Below are 24206 nucleotides of genomic sequence, written 5' to 3' on the forward strand. Positions count from 1 at the left end.
CGGTAAGTATTTTACAAAAAAGGAAACACAAATTTGAGGGACTTGAACTCTCTTTGACCTTAAGAGACCAACACCGCAACAGGGCAACGGGGCAACGAGGCAAACTTATCTCCCTGGGACAGCACAGCAATCGGACTGCGATGGTCTAGAAACGCCTCCTTGGGAAATACACCAGCCCGGAGGGGTCCGCTCTCAAGACACCTGCAGGCAGCCCAAAAGCCGCAAGGTGCTCACAAAAGGCCCACAGAAGCAACAACAGGCTATGAAAACACACCGGCACAGCGCCTCTCCCTTCATCTTAGAACCTGCACTGTTGAGAAAACAAAGACTTGCAGTGGGGGAGGGGGGGGACTGAAACCAAAGTGCCTTAAGTTTCCTTCGGTCTCTGATTGGTAAACACAAAATCTGCTTTTGCTTCGATCAAGGTGGGTTAAAAAGAAAGTCTCTTGGAAGGTCCCAGGGTATAAAATATCACTCGCAAAGCAGCAGGTATTCGGGGAGGTTGCGGCCACAGTGCCACTGATGGGGCTTATGGCCGCAGGTTCTGGATAATTGCACCGGGCCCGCCTCTCACCTTCCCCGGAGCTATTCCGCGGGCTTTAAAAGGAACCCAAACCCAGAGGCAGGAAACAGAGCACAATGATCTATGAGTCCTTAGTTCTAGCTGACAAACACTAGTCTAGTGGAAAATTTATCCCGGGAGGGAACTTTTGGAAATACAGATGTTGAAAGATCAATGATTTATTTTTTTTTTGTAATTTTTAATTTTTGGAAAGGGAATTCAAGATTCACAAAATGCAGGCAGCTAGCAAGCACCCTGGCCTCCTGCTGCTGCGGGAATAGGGCTGGGAGGTCCTGTAATTCCCTCCCCTTGTGCCATTAGAAACACATTCTCACCCATCTTTCAAGGCCACATCTCTACCTCGGCTTCCTTGTTCTTGGGAGATCACAGAGAGCTGTTCTGCTGAAACCGCTCATTTTGGGGGGAAATTACAGAACTGAAAAACATTTTGCATTCAAATACAAATAAAGCTACCGTCCTTTTTTTCCCCCCCTAAATGTACCAAGATTATTGAAGCAAAGCAGAACCTGGTCTGGCCTGCAGCCAAAGATGCCAAAAATGTTTAGAATGACTTTTGAAAGAACCCGTTCAGAACATTGTAAATGAAAATAAAAGTCTCGAAATGAAAACTGCCATTTTTCTCTGTCCTCGCTCCCCTGAGTCCGTGGTCTTTTTGGCAACGATAGTTAAACAAGAAATCCTTATGGAAACAAAAGTAGGTTTTGTTCTAAAGTCAATAAAGGAGCAGAGGAAATGGACATAGTATGGATTCTATAGGAAGCAACGGGAAAGTAAATGGGAAAGTAAATTCCATGTAACTGTGAAGGGGGATAAAAGTAAAAACTCAGCTTCTGAGAAGCAGCCTTCAATGGCTCATTGTCTGTAACTCCAATTAGACCACTGCTCAAAACCCTTTGAAAAAGCAGCCCTGGGCTTGTCCGATGGCAGGCTGAACAACTGAGATATCCCCATCTTGACTTAAGGTGACTGCAGAAATTTTCAGAGAATGAAACTTCGCTCAGCTTCCCCTACTAAGATTTGCGGAAAGCCACAATGCATGATCTAATCCTAACTGGCCAGATGGCCATGGACTCGCTGCCACCCTCTTCGAAAGCACGTGGACACCACGGCCAGGCCGTGGGGCACCTGCTTGACCTCCGGAGTGGAGGACCGCTTATCCTAAATAATGAACGGGCTGTATAGTAAGAGGGGTTCTCTGGAAGCCACTTGGGGAAACGTGTAGCCAGCCTGGGTGCACAGCCTATGGCTCTGGCCCAGACAACAGCTCCACGAGGAGAAATGCAGCTAATCCACTGGCATATATTCTAGAGTGTTCTTCTTAGCACCCAACACGGACAACATGCATGCTATACGGGTAGGGTGTTTTGCTGTAAGGATCTCCTCTGTGACCCTCAGTTTCACCCTCTGTGAGAGGGAGATGGGGGTACCGTACCTGCTTGGTCGACCCGCTCCATGAGGGCGCTGAGAAGGTCGGATGGGACTGGGCTCATGATAGGACTATGACAAAGGCACCATATATGCGAAGAGGGGGCTGGGGGAAAGCAGAAGCAAGCAGCTGGTTTGGTTGAATAGGGCTCTGCCGGGAAGCCGGCAGGGACTCAAACTGTACCTCTCCTTAGCACGTCACGCAACCCACTTCCGCCTCAGTTTCCTTATTTGTGAGATGCAGATAATGAATGAGGTTGTGTAAGGGGCTGAGGGTGGGGCTCAGCACAGGATGAGATCCATACACGGCGGCCGACTCTCCTGCCATTTCCCCATCTTTCTTGTCTTCCCCGTTGTTGGCCTCACAACGATCTCCCTTACCCTCCGGGAAACCCACACTTGCTTCCTTGGCAAGGCTTAAAGCTGTTTTAGCCCTAGGATCAATCCCTTGGGACGATAAGGGAATCCCATCATGGAACCAGATAGGAGACGAGACCAGTGGCATTTCCCCACAGCACCAGAAAGGAATTTGGAGTTCAAGTGCGGCCCCTTTGTTCCTCCAGTTGCTAGAAATTTGATTTGCTTCTGCATAGAGCATTTCCTGACCTGAGAAGAGCCATGAAGAAATCCAGAAAGAAAAGGCAAGCTGGCCGATATTGGGAAAAGGGAAATGAAGCCAAGACATCAGGGGGAGAAAAGCTCTGCCCAGTTCCTAAGGAGCCCATCCTAAAAGGAATGTTCAAAGTTAAAATCATCATCATAATAAAAGACGCCTAGGGTTGGGTAGATCAATGGCGGCAGGAGAGTCTTGTGGCCGCGTCTATGGGGGCTGTGCCTGATGAAGGCCAGCTGTTTTCAATTTCCACTGAGAACAGAACAAACTGAAGTGACCCTGAAGGGGTCCTAGGGGACCACGAGGATCGTCTTAATGAGGAGAGTAGATATTAAATGCCAGAAGAGGCCAGTGAGGACAAATGGGTGAGAACAAATAGAAAGGGGTCAATGGAACTGGCACCACGAGTCCCTTTTCTGATGAGTCCCAGGCCCTGAAAACCACACAGCAAGCGATGCACTCTGCTGCTTATAAGAGAGGTGTTCTGGAAACTCCAGACCCCAGGGAAGCACAGAGGAACCCAGAGGACACATTGGTCCCACTGTATGAGGCTTCGCGTTTATTATCACTTTTTTTTTTTGCATAGAGTGTTGATATCATTTCCTTTTTCTTAAATTGTGATAAAATGTACATAACAAAAAATTTGCCGTCTCAACTATTTTTAAGTGCACAGCTCGGTGGCATTAAGTATTTTCACACTGTGGTGTGCCAATCGCCACCATCCATCTCTAGAACTTATCATCCTCCCCAACCGAAACTCCACGCTCCTTATTAATAATTATTAACACTTCCGAAGAAGGCTCCTGCAACAATCACCACCACCGGACTCTTCCATGTGGCCAGTGTGAACGCGGAAAGGGCCTTCATAAAGAGTATGGAGCCACCATGGGGCTGGTGGGTTGCCCCAAGGAGCGCCCCCAGCTTGGCCCTCCCGCCGAGGGCCCACTCCCGCCTCACCGTAGCTGAGCCATGTCCCTGCAGAGCTCTATGTTGGGTCTCCTGGTGCGCTCGTCCAGTCTGGTCTGAGCCACCTTCAGGAAGGCCGACTTGTCCTTGATGGCCTTCTTGATGGATTCCATGGTCATTTCAGTCTGGAAGATCTCCTGCAGGGTCTGTGTGAAGAGAAGCAAATGCTTGATAAGGTCTGAGGCCTGCCTTGGCCTCTCCAGTGGGGAGGTGGGTTCTCTGGGGGCCTTGCTCCCTCCCAGCCCCCTCCCTGGGGATCTCTGGAGAGCTGACTGTGTATGTCTCTTCCCAACTCCAGGTGCAGTCTGCCAGGCGGGGAGTATCTATACCACAGAAATGAGCAAACACGACAAATTGGAGCCTCCTTCCCACCGCCCCCCCACCGCCAGATCACCTATTGTTAAATATTTACAGCACACATGGGTGCACGACTCTGAAAAAAGGTGAGGCCATGAGGTGTGCGTGGCCCTTACATCCCTCCTCACATAGGTATGTCCTGCCTCTTTTATCTTCTCACTAGTGTCTTAGAGATGTTGTCCTGTTAGTGGAAGATTTGCCTTGTGGCAAGTCAAGTTCCAGTTTCTGAGTGTCTCCCTTGCAAGAGGGGAGTGTCCCCCAAACTGCATAAACCCAGATCCCTCCCTGGTCTCCTCTCCTATGCTCGGACAACTCTTCTTTCTTCTACGACCTTGACCTCTGCACTCGCAATTCTCCACATCCACCCACCACTCCCCCCTTCCTCGGCCACTTTCCTGTGGCCTGGAGACACACCCCAGTGTCACCCAAATTCTCGTAATACCTCATGTCTTGACCACCATGCTCTCACCCAGTCCCACATGGGCATTCTCCAGTTGGTCCCCTCCCACCCCCGCTCATGACCCCTGCTCCGTGCATTCCACAACCATCTTGCTCACTCCCTCCACTTTGACCAGCTCACTCGAGGTGGCCCCTGTATTCCTGGACCCAGTGGCCCTCGTGAAACTGTACTCTCAAAGTTGACAATAACCCTCTCCGATGTCTCCCTCTCCTTGAAACCAGTGTGTCTTCTCTGGCCAGCCGCTGTCCTGATTCCTTGCCTCTCTCTCTCTCTATCTGTTCCTCACTACCTCCAGTACAAGCCTCTGTCCTGAGCCACTTCTCTGCTCCGTCCTTTCGCCCCCTGCAGAGCTCTCATGTAAGCTCACGAGTCTGACACTTGCATAATCCAGGAGCCCTGAAATCTGTCGCTTAAGCTTTGACCTCCCTCCCAAGCTTTCAACAACCCGCTGAAGATCATTGCACTGTTCCTATCACCAAAGCCAGCCTCAGGGGCTCCCTGCCCCCTGAAGCCATCCCTGTCTCTCACCAGTGGAAATAACTCTTCCTTCTGCTAAACTTAATGTTTTATCTGCAGCTCTGAGGAGTTCTTTCGGCACCTTTCTGGTCTTTTCTACTTTCAGGTCTCGTCTCGCTCTAAGATACAAGATGGCAGGGCCAGTGTGTTGCTCTTGGTGCGTACCCCAAAGCACCCAGCACAGTACTTCGAATGGAGCTGTGCTGGCCTGAATGCTATCCTCCTCCCCACCCCCAGAAAAGTGCCTGTGTTGAAGTCCTAACCCCCAGTATCTCAGAATATGATTCTATTTGGAGGTGGAGCCTTTGAAAGAGGTAATTATGTTAAAATGAGGTCATTAGGCTAGGTCCTCGTGCAATACGACTAGTGTCCTTATAAGAAGGGGAGATTAGGAGACAAGCATGCGTGGAGAGAAGAGCAAGTAAAGACATAGGGAGAAGATGGCCATCTCAAGCCAAGGAAAGAGACCTCAGAAGAGACCAACCCTGCTGACACCTTGATCTTGGACTTCTAGCTTCCAGAATTGTGAGGAAAAAAAATAAATGACTGTTGTTGTTGAAGCCACCCAGTCTGTAGTGGTTTGTTGGGGCAGCCCAGGGAACTAACGCAGAAGTAAATACAAATTTGTTGAATGAAGGGACTGCATCAGGTCAGGCTTCTAGAGGCCTTTAGAAATAGCTCCATACTGCCCAGTGACTACCTTCCCATTGATGTCCTCTACAACACGGCTCTGGCTCCCTTTGCAGGCTTCTCTCCCAGATCCAAACTCAACCTCCCACGGGCTACCTCCTGAGGCTTCGTTGGAGACGGCGCCCACCTGAATGTTCACCTCTTTCTCCAAACCCCAACAGTGCTTTCTGCGTCTGTTATCTGGCCAGCGCCATTTGTAATTTTCTATCGTTACTAATTGTTCATGAGCTCTTCCTACGTAGGCACATCTTCACAAATACACGCTTCCTGGGACCCACACTGCACATTATGCTCCTCTCTGCCCTTCACAGAAGGGAGCACACTGTCTGGCCCCATAAATATTTGTTGTCCAAAGAAGACACCACGAGAAGGGAAAACTTAAATTGCTGCCGTCTGAGAAAACATGTGCCCTCAGTTGGATAATCCCGTCTTCCGGCACACATGGCCGACTGTGTTCTTAAAATAAGAAATGAAAACCTATAGGCAGCCTAACCCACAGAAATAATAAGAGCTCCAAGACCAATGCTGAAGAAAGAAAGAGCTCCTTGTTTATCTTGAAACACTCAAATTCTGTTTAAATCCTTCATTTTATTGTCCCTGTAAAATGCTTAGGCTTAGAGCGCTTGAAAAAGTTCAGTATCAGAAGCACTTTGAAGCACCTAATAGTTTCCTGTATTTGGTTTTGTATTCCAGAGAAAGGGCCTGAAATAATTTAACAGAAAACATTCCTACCATATGTTCTAATAATAAATGCACTTCCTAGTTACATACAGTGATTCATTAAACTTTAATCATAATATTTTTGTTTCTATCAAATACTAGGAACCTTTCAGTGCATTCTTTGTATTCCAAAAACCAGCGGATTCCAATTTCATTTTGACACCTGGCTACCTGGCTAAAATAAATGGTGTGCTTTGTACTGTTTTTCATATTTCTTCGTCTGTATGGCCAGGAGGTCATGCGTCTTACGGCGTCTCTCCGGGAGCGGCGAGAGATTTGTGGTCCCAGAGCCCCCCGCTCTATCTATCCAGGTCAGCTAAGGGGTACCAGGGGCCCTTGATTTACCTTCGCTAAGTGAATCTGAATCTTATTTTTGGCATCTGCAGTCTCAGCAATGCGATTGGTGAAAGCCAAGTTCACTTTGTTGAATTGATTCCACATCTCATTGGCAGTCACGACCAAGAGGTTTTGAATGTCGTCTCTTAGCTTGGCAGAGCCTGCTCGTTCACTTTGGGAACGGAGAATATTGTCATCTGTAAATTTGGCCCAGGACTCGGGCACTGAGACCCTGGAAAAAAAAGTAGAACCATACAATGGTAACAATGATGAATCGGCCTAGACCGTCTGTAGGCGATCATTCATTTTGTGAAAGGGGAACACCTCTATCAATGAATCCTGGTTTATTGCATAAAACGTAAACATCAGAGGAAAGCTTATTTAAAACTTTTCTTGGGGCGCCTGGGTAGCGCAGTCGTTAAGCGTCTGCCTTCGGCTCAGGGCGTGATCCCGGCGTTCGGATCGAGTCCCGCATCGGGCTCCTCCGCTGGGAGCCTGCTTCTTCCTCTCCCACTCCCCCTGCTGTGTTCCTTCTCTCGCTGGCTGTCTCTCTGTCACATAAAAATAAATAAAATCTTTAAAAAAAAAAAAAAAACTTTTCTTGGGGCGCCTGGGTAGCGCAGTCATTAAGCGTCTGCCTTTGGCTCAGGGCATGATCCTGGCGTTTTGGGATCGAGCCCCACATCAGGCTCCTCCGCTGGGAGCCTGCTTCTTCCTCTCTCACTCCCCTGCTTGTGTTCCCTCTCTCACTGGCTGTCTCTCTGTCAAAGAAATAAATAAAATCTTAAAAAAAAAAAAAAAAGATTAGCTTGTCAATTTCTTTATAAAAAAAAAAACTTTTCTTAATTGTTCCTTATTTTTCTGCTTAGTTTCTGTAAATCCAAAGCATACACTCAGTCCTCTGCCAATCAGCAGGGAGGGGCTAGGAGCAGGGAATGGGTGAAGAATATGGGTATTTTGGCTTGTAACAAATGTCTCTTACTGGCTCTATAAGCATGGGAGAAAATACCCAACTTCAGGACTAATCAAAGGAGTCCTAACAAAAACAGCAACATACTAATAACCCTTCAGCAGAACAGCAAAGACTGAAGAGAATGATAATTATCTGGTGAGCATGGTTTTAAAAGGTTTCTCTCATATCCTGCAGGCAGGAACGTTCAATCGGTAGAACCATGCTAGAGGAAAACATTCACCAAGATGCTATCAAATGTGTATAACCCAGAAATTCCATTTATGGAAATTTTCTACTGAGATACACTTGGCATATAACATTGCAATAGTTTCAGGTAGGTGCACAACATAATAATCTGATACACGTCTACGTTGCAAATTGACTATCACAATAAATTTCATTAACATCCATCACCATACATAGTTACAATTATTTTTTCTTCGGATGAAAACTGTTACGTTCTAATCTCTGAATAACTTTCAAATACACAGCATGGGATTGTTAACGTTCTACTCTCTGAATAACTTTCAAATACACGACATGGTATCGTTAACTACAGTCACGGAGCTCTACTTTACATCTCTAGGACTAAAAAAAGGAGTGCTTCGTGAATTTGTGTGACATCCTTGCCCAAGACCCATGCTCATCTTTGCACCATTCCAATGTCAGTATATGTGCTACGAAAGCAAGCAATGTACAAATTTATCGTAAGGAAATAATGCACCCAAAAATGTATATGTGACGTTATTAATTTTCAGCAATATTTATGACTATCCTTGAAAAACTGAAAAGAGTCTCAGTGTCCAAAAGTAAAGAAAAAGTTGAGTAAATTATGGTACGTTTAAATAAGTAATCCATATAATATGCAAACTTATACCATATAATATTTTCACAGTGTTTTTGATATATCATGAAATGAAAAGTCAGACGGAGTATAGAAACAATATGCGTGTAATGCCATTCTTTAAACATATAAATCTCTTTCTACATGTGTGGAACAATTTTGGAAGGACTAACAGTTAACGTTAGGCATGGGGGCTTACAGGCGGCATTTCTTTGTTGAAATAATGGGATATCAAATAACACTCTCACTCTTGACTAGAGGTGTTAGCTTGGGCCACAGCAACCCAAAATAACCCCCTACATGCTCCATACCCTGACATTCCATGAAGGATGGCTAAAAATTCATGCTGGAAATAGAGGAGGCCCTTGGTGGAGGGCAAGGTGCTCAGAGTATGTGGTTTGATCACAGCACATCCCCTGCCCCAGAAGGAGAAGAGGAAGATGATTCTTGCTCGCCTCAAGCCAAGTAAGGGACATTTCAAGGGGACCACTTAGGACATAAGGTCTGAATCCGATTCACACCTGAAGAATTTAAAAATCAAAGTTGACATATGCTGCTCCTATTTACAGGAGTGCTAAGAGACGGTGCTGCTTTGGGGGTGACCAGCCCCACAAAAGAGATTCCATGTGGGGGTCACTTTAAAAGGGGGAGGGGCATGAGCATGGGAAGGAGAACAAGGGAACTCTCTGAGGTGACAAAAACATTCTTCATCTCGACCATGGTCATGGTTACACAGGTATAGAATGTTGTCAAAACTCACCAATATGTACGCTCAGACCAAACACATTTTAGTGTGGGTGAATTTCACCTCAATCGATCAAGTTGATTTTTTTTAAGGGAAGGGCTGGAAAAAGACTGTGAACCCAAGACTGCATCCAGAGCCCTAGCAAAGAAACCATTGGTAGAACCAGTTTAACAAGCAGCTTGTACCCCACGGAATCCAGGGCATCCAACACACTGACAACACTTTATTTTCTTTACGCTTTTTCTGTGTTTTCTAGGTTTTCTGCTTCAAGTAGCTGTTATTTTCACAGCTAGAAATCCAAACAACAAATATTCTCTTTTTTTGAGCTTTTTAAAATATTTATTATTGAGGTACGGTTGACTTACAATGTCCTAGTACTTTCAGGTGTACAACACAGTGATCCGACAATTCTCTATGTCACTCAGTGCTCACCACAATAAGTGTAAATGACAAATATTCTTTTACAAAACAATAGAGGAGGTAAGTGTCAAGGCCTGACTGAGGAATATGCATGCTTCCTGAAAACCTGTCCAAAGCAGGGTGTGTCTTTTATCTTCCCCACATCTTCCCATGTTTTCCATTTTAACCTGAAAGCTGCGTCATTTTGAAGGGGGAGAGAATGAATTAAATGACATCGAAATCATAGAAGTGGTTCATGCCTGACTTACGTCGCATCAACCCTCTCCACTCCGCGAAAGTAGCTGACACCATCTGATGTGTTTCGTAGGTGGTGGCATTTATCATCGATTCGGTAAGACGCCTGTTTATCACTCAGGTCCTTCTCCAGCTCATGCTGGGAACCTCGGTTAGCTCTGTAACACAGAGTGGGAAAATGGAGCTTCAGGTTTAGAAAACAATTTGATATAAGGAAGAGAAATTGCCCTTCTGTGCTGGGACCCACCCACTACTGCTGTCTGTGTCTCTCCTCTTTCACACAATGTCCAGTTTCCCAATTAAAAGGAGCCTCTGCTGGAGATGTCCATACATGTGAGTAATTAGAACCCTGTCCACAATGCCCCTCCCATGGTATGTGGTGGGGCTTGGAGGAGAAGGGGTGTAGATAAACAGAAGGTGGGTATCTGGAGCCCCAGGGCTGGGGCCCATCTTCCTAACACAAACACTGTTCCAGAAGGGACACTGGTTTAAAGTAATCTGTCCACATCTGTGCCTCTCTTTCCTTCTTCTTTTTCCTCTTCTATACCCTAATTCCCCCATTCTTTGAGTGCAATTCCCCCAAGAAGTTCTGAGAAATTTATAGTCAGCCTCCCTTCAAATATGGATGGAGGGCCACAGGTGGTCACGTGGGGCCGAAGAAGTTTGCCAGAAGATAGAAACCAGTGTCAATATTGAGCTCTGAGGCAGGACACAGAGTGCTTAAAAGGAGATCAGGGATCAGGGGCCCCCAGGCTCATCTGCCCCACTAGCCACCCTCCTAGGAAGGAAGAGGCTCTGAGATGCATGCTGTTCCCTGCCCTGCCAAACAGGGAGGACACCTGTCAGCTCACTACCAAAAAGATAGGCCCATGCAGTAAGCATGGGTGACAGGTGAGCCACGTCTTTACTCATGCAGTAGCTGATTCAACAAACAACTACTGAGTGTCTACTAGCTGTTAGGCACTGTTCAAGCCTGAATGCATCAATGGACAAAGCAAATATCTCTTCTCTAAAGAAGCTTACACTCTACAGGAAGGACACAGGCAATACCCCCTAATGAATAAGCAAATCGTGTGGTTTGTTAGCAGAACAATGCAGAAAACGAAGCAGAAAAAAGGAAACAAGAGTGTGAGTGATGATTTAAATAAGATGGCCAGAGTAGGACTCCTTGAGGAGGCGATGTTTGAAAAAAGACTTGCAGGAAGAAAAAGTAGATCACGCAGGGCCTCGCTGGAGGACATTGGAAGGAGTCAAGTTTTCCTCTGAGTGAAGTGAGAGACCACTGACTTATAAAGGATCATTTGGTGTTGGGTTTAGAACAGATTGCAGGGGACAGGGAAACCCGTTAGTGGGTAGGTACAATTAGCCAGGTGAGAGGTAGACAGTAGTGGCTTGGACCGAGAGGGTAGCAGTGAGGGAGGGGACAAGTGTTCAGATTCTCAGTATGTTTTAAAGAGAGCCAAGAGACTCCCCTAGGAGATTAAACATTAGTTGGGGGGGGGGAGAGGTGAAGCTGAGTAATTGGAATAGAACACTTTAACACTTACTCCTTTTGGGGTCTCACACGTTATCCTTGACAATGTCAGCAGAAGCATCCTTTCCTTTGGGTGACATATTTGATGCTGCTTTCCATGGCCATAGCCAGATGAACATTCATCTTTCTAGTGATGTTAGGAAAGACACTCAACCAATGTGTTTTCTATGCTGACAGCTGTTATCATTGCTTAAGACCTTCCTTTGATTATTATTCTCCCCTGCCCCAATCCCTACCATAAAAATTAAGTACCTACTATCTACTGTTGTCAAGAAAAGGGGGATTTGTATTCTGGGAGAGAGTAGGATGGGTGAACGATTACAGGGCTGCAATGGTGTGACCAGAGCACCAGGGAACAGGTACCAGGGTCCCTGGGAAATCAGAGAAGGCTGAGTCTTAAAGGAGTTATGGAAATAATCATCAAAGTGAGCCACAATTCATTACTTTTCCAGCTGTTGGGCTGAATATATACAAGTCAATCTCTCCTCAAAGAATGAAAGTCTTTTGAGTTAAAAGAAATCTTAGCCATGCTCCAAGTTAGGGCAGAAATCCTTTCCGTAGCATCTCAAAATTATTTTTTTAAGATTTTGTTTGTATATTTGAGAGAGAGTGTGCACATGTGTGCAGACAAAAGTTGGGGGAGAGGCAGAGGGGGAGGGAATCTCAAGCAGACTCCATGCTGAGCACGAAACCCCACACAGGGCTCCATCTCACAGCCCTGAGATCATGACCTGAGCTGAAACCAAGAGTCTGACGCTTAATCGACTGAGCCACCCAGGCGCCCCTCAAAATTATTTCTTTAGCTAAAAATTTAAAGCAAGCACTCCAAGTACTCATCTTAACTTCCAAATAAAAATGTATATGTGCACGTGAGTGTGTGAGAGCGTGTATGTGCATCCATATATAAGAAATCCTTACAGAAGAAGCTAAGAGAAATTTGAATGGGAGGCATGAAAGCATAGTTTCGAGAAAGATCTTAAATTGTATATAGAGTTAAAGGTCTTACGCAAGTTGAGCAATGGCCTTATCCAAATGCAGCTTCATCCTTTCTTGACAACACGTAATAATATCAACTTCCTACTCAATTGAGAAAAAAAAAAAACCACGTTAATGTTTTCATCATCGGATATAACATCCAAAGTCAACAACGTAACAAAACATCAACAAAGGAAAACTCTTCCTGGAAAAAAATCGTCAAGTAAAACAAGAAAACGATTTTTACACCCACTTATTTACCTCTCTGCCCTCACGGTACTGCAATCTAAACATTAGACTGAGGTTCACCCCCCTTTATAGGGCTATAGGAAAATTATATTATGGGACAAGTTGGGAAAGGAGTAGAACTGTAGGATTTGTCTTTTTTTTTTTTTATCTCTGGCCCGTAACTAAAACAATATAACGATAAGTTAATAAATAAATTCTGGTGATGTGTAGGGTTGAATTTAATGCACGCTTCTTTTATGATAGCTATTCTTCCAAGACAAAGTAAACTGGGGAGGGAAAGGGGCAAAAAAGGACTTCCCTCTGGCAGTGCATATATCCTCAGTAGATCCAGCTCTTGGGTCCAAATGGAAACTTGACTTCCACCCGGGGAGGCCAGCCCTCCCTCTGTTGCCTGTGCCCCGTAGCTTCGCTCCTACACTCATACAAACACGTTTGTACGCCGCTCTACTTGCCCACACGCGTGGCATTCTGACGCCTCGAGGATATATACACTATGACATAGCAGGCATTGTATCAGAGATGTTTGAAGTGAACATTTTTCGCTCCCCTCTGTAATTCATATTCACATTAGAAAGTCTAGAAATCCAAAATAGCACCAAGGAGACATTGAAAAAGTACACATGGTCCCTGTTTTCACTTTTCAAGCACAGAATGATCACACTACAGGTATTGTTTTGTGGCCCGCCTTTTCATTTTATTTATTTATTTATTTTTAAGATTTTATTTATTTTTTCAGAGGGAGCAGGGGCAGGGGCAAAGGGAAAGGGAGAAAGAGAATCTCAAGCAGACTCCCTGTTGAGTGCAGGCCCATGCCGGCCTCGATCTCATGACCCTGAGATCATGACCTGAGCTGAGATCAAGAGTGGGACGGTTAACCCACTGAGCCACCTCGGGAGACCCTCACCTTTTCATTTTAAACCCGAACATCTTCCCATGACATCAAATTATACCATGATGAACAACCTCAGGAAATGTTTACACGCCACCAAAGGGTGTGCTTTTTTCCCCAGGTTTTGACAAATACAGCCAATTGCCTTCAGAGAAGTCGTACCCATTTACAACAATAAATGAGAGTATGCTTCCTCACCTCACCTACTAAGAGGTCATTACCAAATCCTCTCCATTTTTGCCAGTGTGATAGGACCCCGCCCCCAAACAGCAAACTTTGTGAAATTTGCAGGTTAATATTTTAACTATATATTTGCTCATCATTCAACTTTCTTCTTTTGCGAATTACCTGCTTCTGCACTTTTTCTGGTTTTTTCTTATTAATTTATAAGGATTCTTTTTTTTAAAAGATTTTATTTATTTATTTGACACAGAGAGAGAGAGCCAGCGAGAGAGGGAACACAAGCAGGGAGAGTGGGAGAGGAAGAAGCAGGCTCATAGCGGAGGAGCCTGATGTGGGGCTCGATCCCATAACGCCGGGATCACGCCCTGAGCCGAAGGCAGACGCTTAACCGCTGTGCCACCCAGGCGCCCCATGGGGAATATTTTTAATACCAATGCCTTGCCCCCACTCCAGACTTGAATCACAGTCTCTGGGTGTGGGACCCAGTCACTGATGTTTTTAAAACCTTCCTCAAGTGATTCTAAGGTTCAGCCAGGTTTGAGAGCTAGATCAATACACTAGAAGTAGTGAAGTTAAAAAAAAAAAAAAAAGAAAGAAAGAAAAAGTCTTTTAAATACCAAGAGATACTCTGATGAAGTTAAGAATTGTTAGAAACAATGTATAATTTACTTGATACAAAACATCTCAGGATCGGTGAGAACAATAGGCCAGGGGATATTTGCCGGTAAATTCTTCCCCCTTTAGAACGATCAAGTAGATAACAGATTATTTCAAGATGGGAGATTCATCAGAGGCAGGGAAGGAAGAAACAGCAGAGCATCGACCCATCCCCATAAAGCTACTTGATTCAGGATTTTGTTCCTAATCACTCATGTGCAGCAACAGGCACTGTAGCTTTTGCAAAATAGATTGCATAGCCTGTTGCGTAGTGGCCAAAACTTTCCTGAATTTATTATTTCCACTCAAATTTCTTTCAGAGAATCACACAGTAGAGGAAAGCAAAGAGCAAAGAAAAAAACCTTCTACTTATCATGCATAATGCAATAGGTCACTAAAAATAATTTAATGCAACGTTAAAAGGGACCCTGATGACTTATGAGGATAATATTACTGATGACCAAGTTGCTGGCTCGTCATATTTACTTTCTTACCAAGGATTCTTTTTTTTTTTTTTTTAAACTAAGGACCAATCACAGAAAAGCAAACGGGTGGGACCCAGCCATGCTGGTTCAGGGATAGTGAGTTGATTTCCTGCTGCAGAAATTCAGCAAGTGGGACTGAGAAGGAGTGAGAGCCAGTCAATGGAAGGTCATAGAAATTACGGAGTCAAGGAAGAGTTTCTAGCAGCTGGAACCACTGGTGATCGTGGTAGTACAAATCCAAGTGAAGTGGAAAATATTTGGGGATTTCACATTAACCAGAGCTGAAGGAGGAAAGGATGGTTTTGAAAAATGGTTGGAGACAACAGAATGGAAAGGAGAGGAACAATCTATAGGAACCGGAAACTGATTACAAAAGGTGAAGATAGTCAGCAAGCCATGCCACAAGTGATTGGAGAACTTTGGTACCATCAGTAGGAAGGGGAAGGCAGACAGCATGGGGGTAGAAGGAAAGGACACTTTTAGGCTTCATGAATATGAACCAAAAAGGGGAGGGAGGGGTAGCAGGCTTACCAACACAAATACGTTTGACAGGGACTTAGGGACAAAGAGCTCATGCATAGTAGAGTGTCTGGCCTGAAAAACAGATTAGGAGGGGCTGAGGCACGTAGTGGCTGAAATCCTAAGGAATGGCACATATCTTGTGGGAATAAGTCTGGCAAATGAAGGCCAGAGAACTTAGACCTAAGTCACACTTAATTGGTGGAGGTGGAAGAGACCTTAGCGAGAGAATCAGCACAGTAGTGAACATATCACTATCAGCTTCTGGATGACAATTTGGCTATAGAGCAAAACCTCCCAAAAGCATCTGCCTTTTGACACATCCATTACATTTCTTGAAACGTATTCTAAGGAAATAATCAGAAATACATACAGTTATCAATAATAATATTTTTGTACACCGCCGTGTTATTAAAATAGCAAGAAAACAAAAGGTGGACTGAGATAGGGAAACTATTCAAAAAGAGAGGATTGATTTTTTTTTTTAAATAGGAGCACTTTCACATTGTGGAACACCGCATAACCATTAAAATCATGCATATTGTGTATATATATATATATATAATGCTATAGGAAAATTACCCCAACACAATTCTTAAATGAATAAAGCGCTTCTAGAAGATGAATGGGCAGAGCACACAGGATTCTTAGGGAAGTGAAACTACTCTGTACACTACAATGATGGATATGTCATTATACCTTTGTCCAAACCCATGGAATCTACACCACCAAGGGTATACCAGACTTTGGAAGCCAACGATGTATCAATGTAGTTCATCAATGGTGACAAATGTACCACTCTGGTGGGGGATGTTGGTAATGGGGGAGGCTGTGCCCTAGCAGGGGCTATATGGAAAACCTTTAGGCCTTACCCTCAATTTTGCTGTGAACCTAAAACTGCCCCCCCCCAAAAAAGTCTTTAAAAAGAGTGGTGCTGCCTTCCCTACAACCATATTTAAGAATAAACATCACTGAGCATTTATCCAACCAAAAAAAGCACTATTTTTATCTTTCTTTATCCTAGTCTGTATCTTTTGAATTCTATGAACATCTACTCAATGAACATCAATAAACATCTATTACTTTTATAATAAAAGAAACTCTTTTCTAAATGCTATAAACATTTGATACTATAACCTCTTACTTAAAATGGCTTCATGTAACATAATTTTTTTTTGTCTCTTTCTGCACATTAAGCACATGTCTGCAGCTACATTTCTTGTTACTGACCACACTTACCGTCAAGAGTTCGGCTTCCACTTCGTCGTGAACTAGATCGATCCCCATTCTCTTCTCTCGATGAAATAGACATTCGCGGGCTACCTACAGATACACAAATAATGGAAACACTAATACAAAGTAACTAAAATCATTGACCAGCAGCTCTAAGGATCTGGTTCTAAAACAAGTCAATAGATATTCCCAATACCAACTTACCAACTTTTCAAGCCATTTTGTCGAAAATCTGTCATGAGACCCACCATAACAACTAAATAAATCCTTATTGCTAGTTAAAAGGTAGCATTTGTTCTTCAAAGTGGTTTGGAAAAAAATTCTAATCTGGAAAGGTGACACAATTAAGCATATGGCATCTACTAGATTCCTACAAATGGGCATCTGAGAAAATTACTTAGCATTAATTTCTTCTACAGAAATAAGAACCTGAAACATAGTTTTCAAGATATTATTTCCAAATATTTTCTACTGAGATGAGTGAGGAAGAAACAAATTATTATCTTTAAAGATGCCAAAATATTTGTGCTTCCAAAAATCCACGTGATTACTTTTAAGTACCATTTAATGTTTTCCTGATTACAAAAATAGTGTGCCTTACCCATTAAAGAGAAAAAATATAGAAAAGTAGAAAATGATTTAGTCATACTCCTATCACTGTTTTGTTTGTTGTTTATAACAAAACAGAGGATGTAATGTCCTTACAATTTTATATTATGGCTTTTTAGGATTGACATTAAATGGTAGGCCCCGATCATAAAATGTTCTTAGAGACAAAGTATGCTAATGACTCCAGTGGAAAACAGCTTGGATTGCTAACAATAAATTATGTATGAAAGAACATTATGCAAACGTTAAAATGCTTTTTTCAAAAACTATTTCATGACATGGAATGACTGTATAATGTTAATTTTTTCAGCATAAAATAAAATAGTACATACACTGTAATCTGGACATGATATTGTTGAACAAAATCTTTGAGTGAATGTATATTTTTTAATAGTAAAATTCACATTTACTAGAAGACGAATTAATGAGTTGAAGGGAACTCTGATTATTTTCATGTATACTACTAAACTGCTTTTTGTAAGTTTCTACTAACCTATTGTCTACTAGGATTCTACGCATCTTACCAGCTACAGAGGAAGGTGTCCATCTTTTTCACTTTGGCCAACTCTAGATGTCATCAGTTTCCACTGTTGCAAATATGATACAACAAAGATGGATCCCTCATTGATTTAATTTACTTTTTTTATTAGGGAATTTTAACTTTTTTTCTTATGTTAGTTGATCATCTGGATTTTCCCTTTGGAGATGTATCTGTTTATGTGACTATTTCTAATTTTAATCAGGACCTTCCTACACTGTGCTGATAGTAAATGTTCGAACACAGAACATTTGGGCAAAAAATGCAGAAAAAAATAGAAATTAGACCTGTCTCACTGAAAGGAAGAAACTGGATGTCCTCCAGAAATTCAGAGGGTAAGTGGCTATCAGTTTAAGGATACTCTAAAGTGGAGTGGGTACGGTGGGGTGCAGAATAGACCAGGAATCCTCAAAATGAGCCAGAGCATGAAGGGCTTCTGAACCTGAAAATCATCTCATGATGAGTTAATTTAAAAGAACATCATTCGAGAAATCCTTTCTTGGGATTTCTGGTGGTTGTATTTGCGTGTGCTTGTGTTTGGTCGGGGGACAGGGCAAAGGGTGTGAATAAGAAGTAACAATGTTCAGGGGTCTCCAACAAACGTCTACCCACTAGACTTCCAGCTCCTTAATTCTCTGAACTCCTCCGCTACAGATGCCATAATAAAGACCACTGCAAATGTTATCCTATGGGAAACAGGTCATACAAACACGAAGAAAAATGGTGTTTGCTTCGTCAATATATATACGCCTCCTGAAATAATTTCTGTAACTTGTCCATCTTCAAATACAGAATGTCTTCTTTCAATGGTGGTGGGTAGAATGGGGTTGGAGTCCCCCCAGTCACACACTCAGTGGGGTGAGCGGTAGCCAGAGGCCAGCAACAAACTAAAATGCTGCCTCCATGACCTTAACAACTGGCTTAACCTCAGGCCCATTTCTCTATTCAATCAAACTCGCCCCATCTCCAAAGATGGTCTCACTGATCATTTCACTGTGCCTTAAAAAGGAACCATAACATATGCACAGGAGGCATTTCATGACACAGATTAAAAGAATAGTACTTTTCCCCCTCAAATATTATATACAGTAATCCAGGGACAGCAATGCCCAGGCAGCCTTTTTAATAAATGGGAAGATGGCATTCTCAACATAAAACACTGTGGACCCTAAGGGTGTCTCTCTAATTAACCTCCTTTGCTTTGCATTCAGAATTCTTTCTACTTAAATGATTGTTCTGTAGAATGTGTAAAACAGGTCATGGTTTTACAAATTACTGAAAGTAGTTATAGACGTACAAATAGGAGGTTGGCTTCTATAAGTAAAGCGAAACGTAATTCGACAGATAATAGCCACAGTAATTCAACCAGTGGATTATAATCATATAAACATGTAGTGTCTTTTATCATAAGGTCTTATATTTACCTGAAGAGGGGCTTCTGTCTCCATCAAAGCCCTCTCCAATTTTTTCTTAACATCAGTGAGTTCATTTGTCTCTCCAATCATTGCATCCAACTCATGAGTGATTTCAGATTTCCAAAATCCTATGTCATTGACTCGTTCTCCCAAATTCTGGGTGGAGTCTGCTTGAGTTTTTCTTGTTTGCTGATATTTGTCTTGAATCAGGCGAGATGTGTCTACCCTTAGTCTCTCTGAATTATGTCGGGAAGTGTTGGATTCTAGATAGTTGGTTAAATTGGACCTGTACCAATCATCAGCAGTGTACCTTGTGAAAAGAGTGGTTCTATTGGAAACAAAGGGAAGCATGGTGCTCTCACACACCTTCTGGGATCTGGTGCAGTACGGACCCAAGGTCGGCAAGTTGGAGGCTACTTTGTAGTATGTGCTTGGTCTCCAAGGAAGGCTTAAGGTATGGGTTAAATTGTAGTGGGGGAAGCGGTCCTTATAACTTGATGCCATAGTACTGATGGCTGGTAGAAAGTTGGTTGGTGTTGGTCTAGGGTGGGCATAAGTTGCCATTAACATAGAATCTAAAGTCCCCATGATGCTCAAATACTATTTGTAAATCTCTCCTGTTCAAAAGAGGGGGGTGTAAAAACAGACAGTCACATAAATTAACCTTTGGTGAAAATTTACAAATAAAAGCTACATTTGACTTTTAGTAGTGGTATTCCCTAACATAGTAGGTATTTGTTCTAATTTGATATCCACCTTTACCAGTGATAATATGTCCCCAAAATATTTTTTTCCACCTCTGTTTCTAGAATATACTAAAAATTATAATTTTTTAGACTGGCAACTTGAATTTCTGAAATTTTTTAAAATTACGATTTAAATTTATGTTATTATTATCTTGTAACAAATCTAAATTAGGAACCTAAAGTATGCATTTTAACAGGGACTCAAATCTTGGCTCTGCTGTTTACTAGCTGTGAGGCGTTGGGCAAACTACTTAACCTATCTGTGCCTCAGTTACCTCCTCTCTAAATTGGGAATCATAGTAGTAATTACGTCTCTGGGTTATTGTGAGAGGTATTAACAGCAAGGTATTACGTGGCACTATTTCCCCTACCAAGTCATCCTAAATGAGCACAAAACCTGTATAACAACAGTGTGCTTGGTAAGCAAACATAACTCAAGGCAAATACCTGGCTCCCTTCTCTGGGCAACTTGCCATCTCTGGGCACCTCCAATATAGACATTCTAGGGCAGTTATAAGGGCTAAGTAAGACAATGCTAAGTGTTTGGAATGCTTATCACAGTTCTGGCCTCAAAATAAATGCTCAATAAATGTGAGCTTTTTAAGCTACCAATCCAAAAGACTATATAAAGTAAAAGATAAATATGCATCCCGCCCCCAAAGGTGAACACTTTGAACATTGAATTGTTCATTAATAGTTGTTTCTTTCCAGATTTTTCCTATTAGATGCCAACATATGTATCGTTTTTAAAGCTACCTTAAAAATGCATCTACTTATATGCCATTTATACATATGAACAGAGCCTTTTAAATACAAATATATAATTATCTTAATCATTATATGTATTATTTAGAACACACATTTTTAAATATATATATATATATATAAAGATTTTATTTATTTATTTGACAGAGAAAGACACACAGCGAGAGAGGGAACACAAGCAGGGGGAGTGGGAGAGGAAGAAGAAGGCTTCCCAGCGGAGCAGGGAGTCCGATGCGGGGCTCGATCCCCGGACCCTCGGATCATGCCCTGAGCCGAAGGCAGACGCTTAACGACTGAGCCACCAAGCACCCCATAAAAAATATATATTTCTGACCTCTCCCCCTGTTAGAACTTATAGATGCACTTCATCCTTTTTACCGGTTGAAAAGCATTCTACTGTCTAGAACTTTTGGTTATTGTTAGCCCAGCAAGTGAAGATGCCACAGCTTATGACATACTTTTCAGCATGTAAACATCATTCTGTTTGGGGGTTAATATTTATGGACCCATTTACTGAAAAGGAAAAATGAATCAGATCCAATTCTATAACCATCTCAGAAAAAAAAATCATTCGATGAGTATTTAAATAGCTATGTCTAGAGGCCTTTGGTCCCCAAACCACAAAATAATCTATTTGTAGACTTGTGGTCAAATTGAAACACACTCATTCCACATGTGGTGGAACAGCTGCCCGCTGCCATGGTGGTGGCCCACACAACCCTAGCTCCCTGACCTTTTCCTAATTCTTCCCTCCCTCAGTCCCCAGATACCTTGTACTGGCCAAGGTTAGGAGTGTGGTGGTGAAAAAGAAACCTTAATAATCACTTGCCGTTCTTCCCCTCAGTTTGAAAGTTAAACACTGTTTTTCAAAAATGCAAATTCAAAGCAACTTGAGACCTTAGGGTTCTCATGGCTACTTTCAGTTCTAACCTCTTCTCCAGTCAAATCGAGAAATAATCTTGTCAGTTTTCTTTCAGCAAGAAGCTTCAAGTGGGCTTTGGCCACTCTTACTTGGATTTTCTTAATTCTTGACAATAAAAGCTAGCGACTCACTTGGTCCTTCAACCAAGGAATTCCAAGTGTAGAATTACCACATATGTTTACCCAGCACCTATTATGTTGAAGTCTTGAGGCATCTAAACCCATGTTTGTCAAACCATGAGTCACCTAGCATGAGTGGTGATTTGTGAAATGCAAAGGTTCATAAGTCGGAGGAGACATATGGATTGAGAAATTCAATACGGTTTACAAAAGTGTCCAGTGATATATTTTTTAATTAGGGATGGGATATAATTTAAAATCTGGAATCTGAAGCATAAAGCTCCATTGTTTAAAGTTCATAGATGGAGGGCGCCTGGGTAGCGCAGTTGTTAAGCGTCTGCCTTCGGCTCAGGGCGTGATCCTGGCGTTGCGGGATCAAGTCCCACATCGGGCTCCTCGGCTGGGAGCCTGCTTCTTCCTCTCCCTCACCCCTGCTCTGTTCCCTCTCCTGCTGGCTGTCTCTATCTCTGTCAAATAAATAAATAAAATCTTTAAAAAAAAATCTTTAATAAAAAAAAGTTCATAGATGGAGAGCTCCTCGTGTGCGGCAGTAAGTTTCACATGGAGACACAATATTCTTCACAAGAAACAACGTTCTATACAGTTACACAATGAAAGTTCTAGCTCCAGACAGCCATATTATAAGTCATTCAAGAAGACTGATTAAAAGACAATAGCATGGCAACATCTTATATTTGGGGTCATTATTGGTCAAGGAAACTGAGAGCGTCATGGCCTAAAAAATACTTGAAAATTCAAAATAGACTTCTGACTCCAACCATGATAGAGTAATAGAAACTAGACTTAGCCTCTTACATCTAAAACACTAGGCAAAATATATGAAACACCTGTTTTGGACAATAGACAGCACAAGACTCTGATCTCTGAGAAAAGAGAAACAAATAAGGCAAGCCTTCTGATTGTCCTGGCATTCTGCCCGGAGGCAATTTCCAGATTACGGGAAAAACAGATGAAAACTGAACGGATCCTGGCAACTTTGTGAGTTGAGGAGGAGATCAGAATTTTGGGAAGCTGAGACAGCTGAAGTTGTGAAGCAGGAGAAAGCAAGCTATGTAGAAAAAAAGCTCTACACAGGGCTCTATATAGGGCCCTATATAGGGGTCCACTTGCGTCTTTGCTGAGCAATAGGCTACACATGCATAAAGGGACACTGCATGAACTTTGGCAAAGAATGATGGCAGCGTTGTCAGCTGAACAATTTCTAGAGCTCACAGAGGGTGGAGAGACATTTTGAACTCAGACCAGTCAGAGTGGAGAGTTGTCGGTGATCACCTACAGCATTCCATGGAGATCCCAGAGGAGTTGCACATTAGAGACAGGCTGACCTATCTCTGAAGTGAAAGTACTAAAGATTCATTCTAGCAAAGCTTAAAAAGAGGCCTCAGAGAGATCAAATTAATCCACAAGTGATTTAATCGCCCGACAACATCAAGACATTCAAATATGTAATATCACAATGTCCAGCATTCAATCAAAATTACCAGACATGCCAAGCAGCAGGAAAAAATTGACACATGATTAGGAAAAAAATCAGTCAGCAGGAAAGATTTGATAGAACAAGCAAACAACGTACAGGTATTTAAAGGAAAACAAGAACATAATGAACATAAAACAAGAACAGAATCTTTAAAAAAAGAACCAAATGTAACTTGAGGAATAAAACATACAACATATACATACACAGTATATACCTGAACAATTTCACTAGATGGGATTAACAGCAGAGTAGACACTGGAGAAATAAAGATTAGTGAGTTCAAATCTAACCAAAGCACAGACTTTTTTCTAACTGAAAAAGAGAGAGAGAGAGAGAGAGAGAGAGAGAGAGAATCCTCAGTAATATAGGCACAATATCAAGTAACTAACATAACATCATGTATTTGGAGTGTCATATAGAAAGGGGAGGGACACAAAAATATTTGAAGAAATAATGGCTGTGTATTTCCAAATTTGATGAAAACTATAAATCCCCAGGTCTAAGAAGCTCCAAACACTCCAAGAGGATAAGCACACACCCATACACTCACACATACACACACTACTACCCCCGTCCTCAGCACCACCACCATCACCTCAAGGATCATCATAATCAAATGGCTGGAAATCAGCAATAAAGAGAAAAACTCAAAACAGAGCAAAAAGACACATTACATAGAAAGGAACAAAAGTAAGAATTAGTGCAGAATTCTTGTCAAAAACTATGCAAGCCAGAAGACAATCAAACAACATCTTAAAACGGCTGGGGGGCGGGGGGGGAATGTAAACCTAGAATTGTATATCCAGTGAAAGTATCCTTCGAAGATGAAGGTGAAATAAAATTTTTTCATAAAAATAAAAGCCAAGATTATTCATCAGCAGCAGAACTGCACAAAAAGAATTGTTAAAAGAAATTCTTCAGGCAAAAGGAAATTATACCAGATGGAGACTTGGATCTACACAAAGAAATAAAGTGCCAGAAATGGTATGTGTACTAATATAAAAAAAAA

General features: G+C 42.5%; 1 protein-coding gene and 1 pseudogene across 2 annotated transcripts in view; both read right to left on the reverse strand.

The window, feature by feature from the left end:
* TEKT3 (tektin 3) overlaps positions 1-24206 on the reverse strand; it is a 33323-nt gene that overhangs the window by 5004 nt on the left and 4113 nt on the right. Inside the window, exons 1-6 of one of the 2 annotated variants that reach the window (XM_034647126.1) lie at positions 19157-19735; positions 16592-16675; positions 12402-12472; positions 9876-10019; positions 6676-6898; positions 3579-3733 (exon numbers count right to left, since the gene is read on the reverse strand). In XM_034647126.1, coding sequence (XP_034503017.1) covers positions 3579-3733; positions 6676-6898; positions 9876-10019; positions 12402-12472; positions 16592-16675; positions 19157-19735 — 1256 coding nt within the window. Of the gene's footprint in view, positions 1-3578; positions 3734-6675; positions 6899-9875; positions 10020-12401; positions 12473-16591; positions 16676-19156; positions 19765-24206 lie in introns of those variants that run through there. The other variant, XM_002927893.4, reaches the window with a different exon arrangement.
* LOC117797048 lies at positions 8208-8307 on the reverse strand (annotated as a pseudogene).

The sequence above is a fragment of the Ailuropoda melanoleuca genome, chromosome 17 (genome assembly GCF_002007445.2).
Source record: "Ailuropoda melanoleuca isolate Jingjing chromosome 17, ASM200744v2, whole genome shotgun sequence".
NCBI lineage: Eukaryota > Metazoa > Chordata > Mammalia > Carnivora > Ursidae > Ailuropoda > Ailuropoda melanoleuca.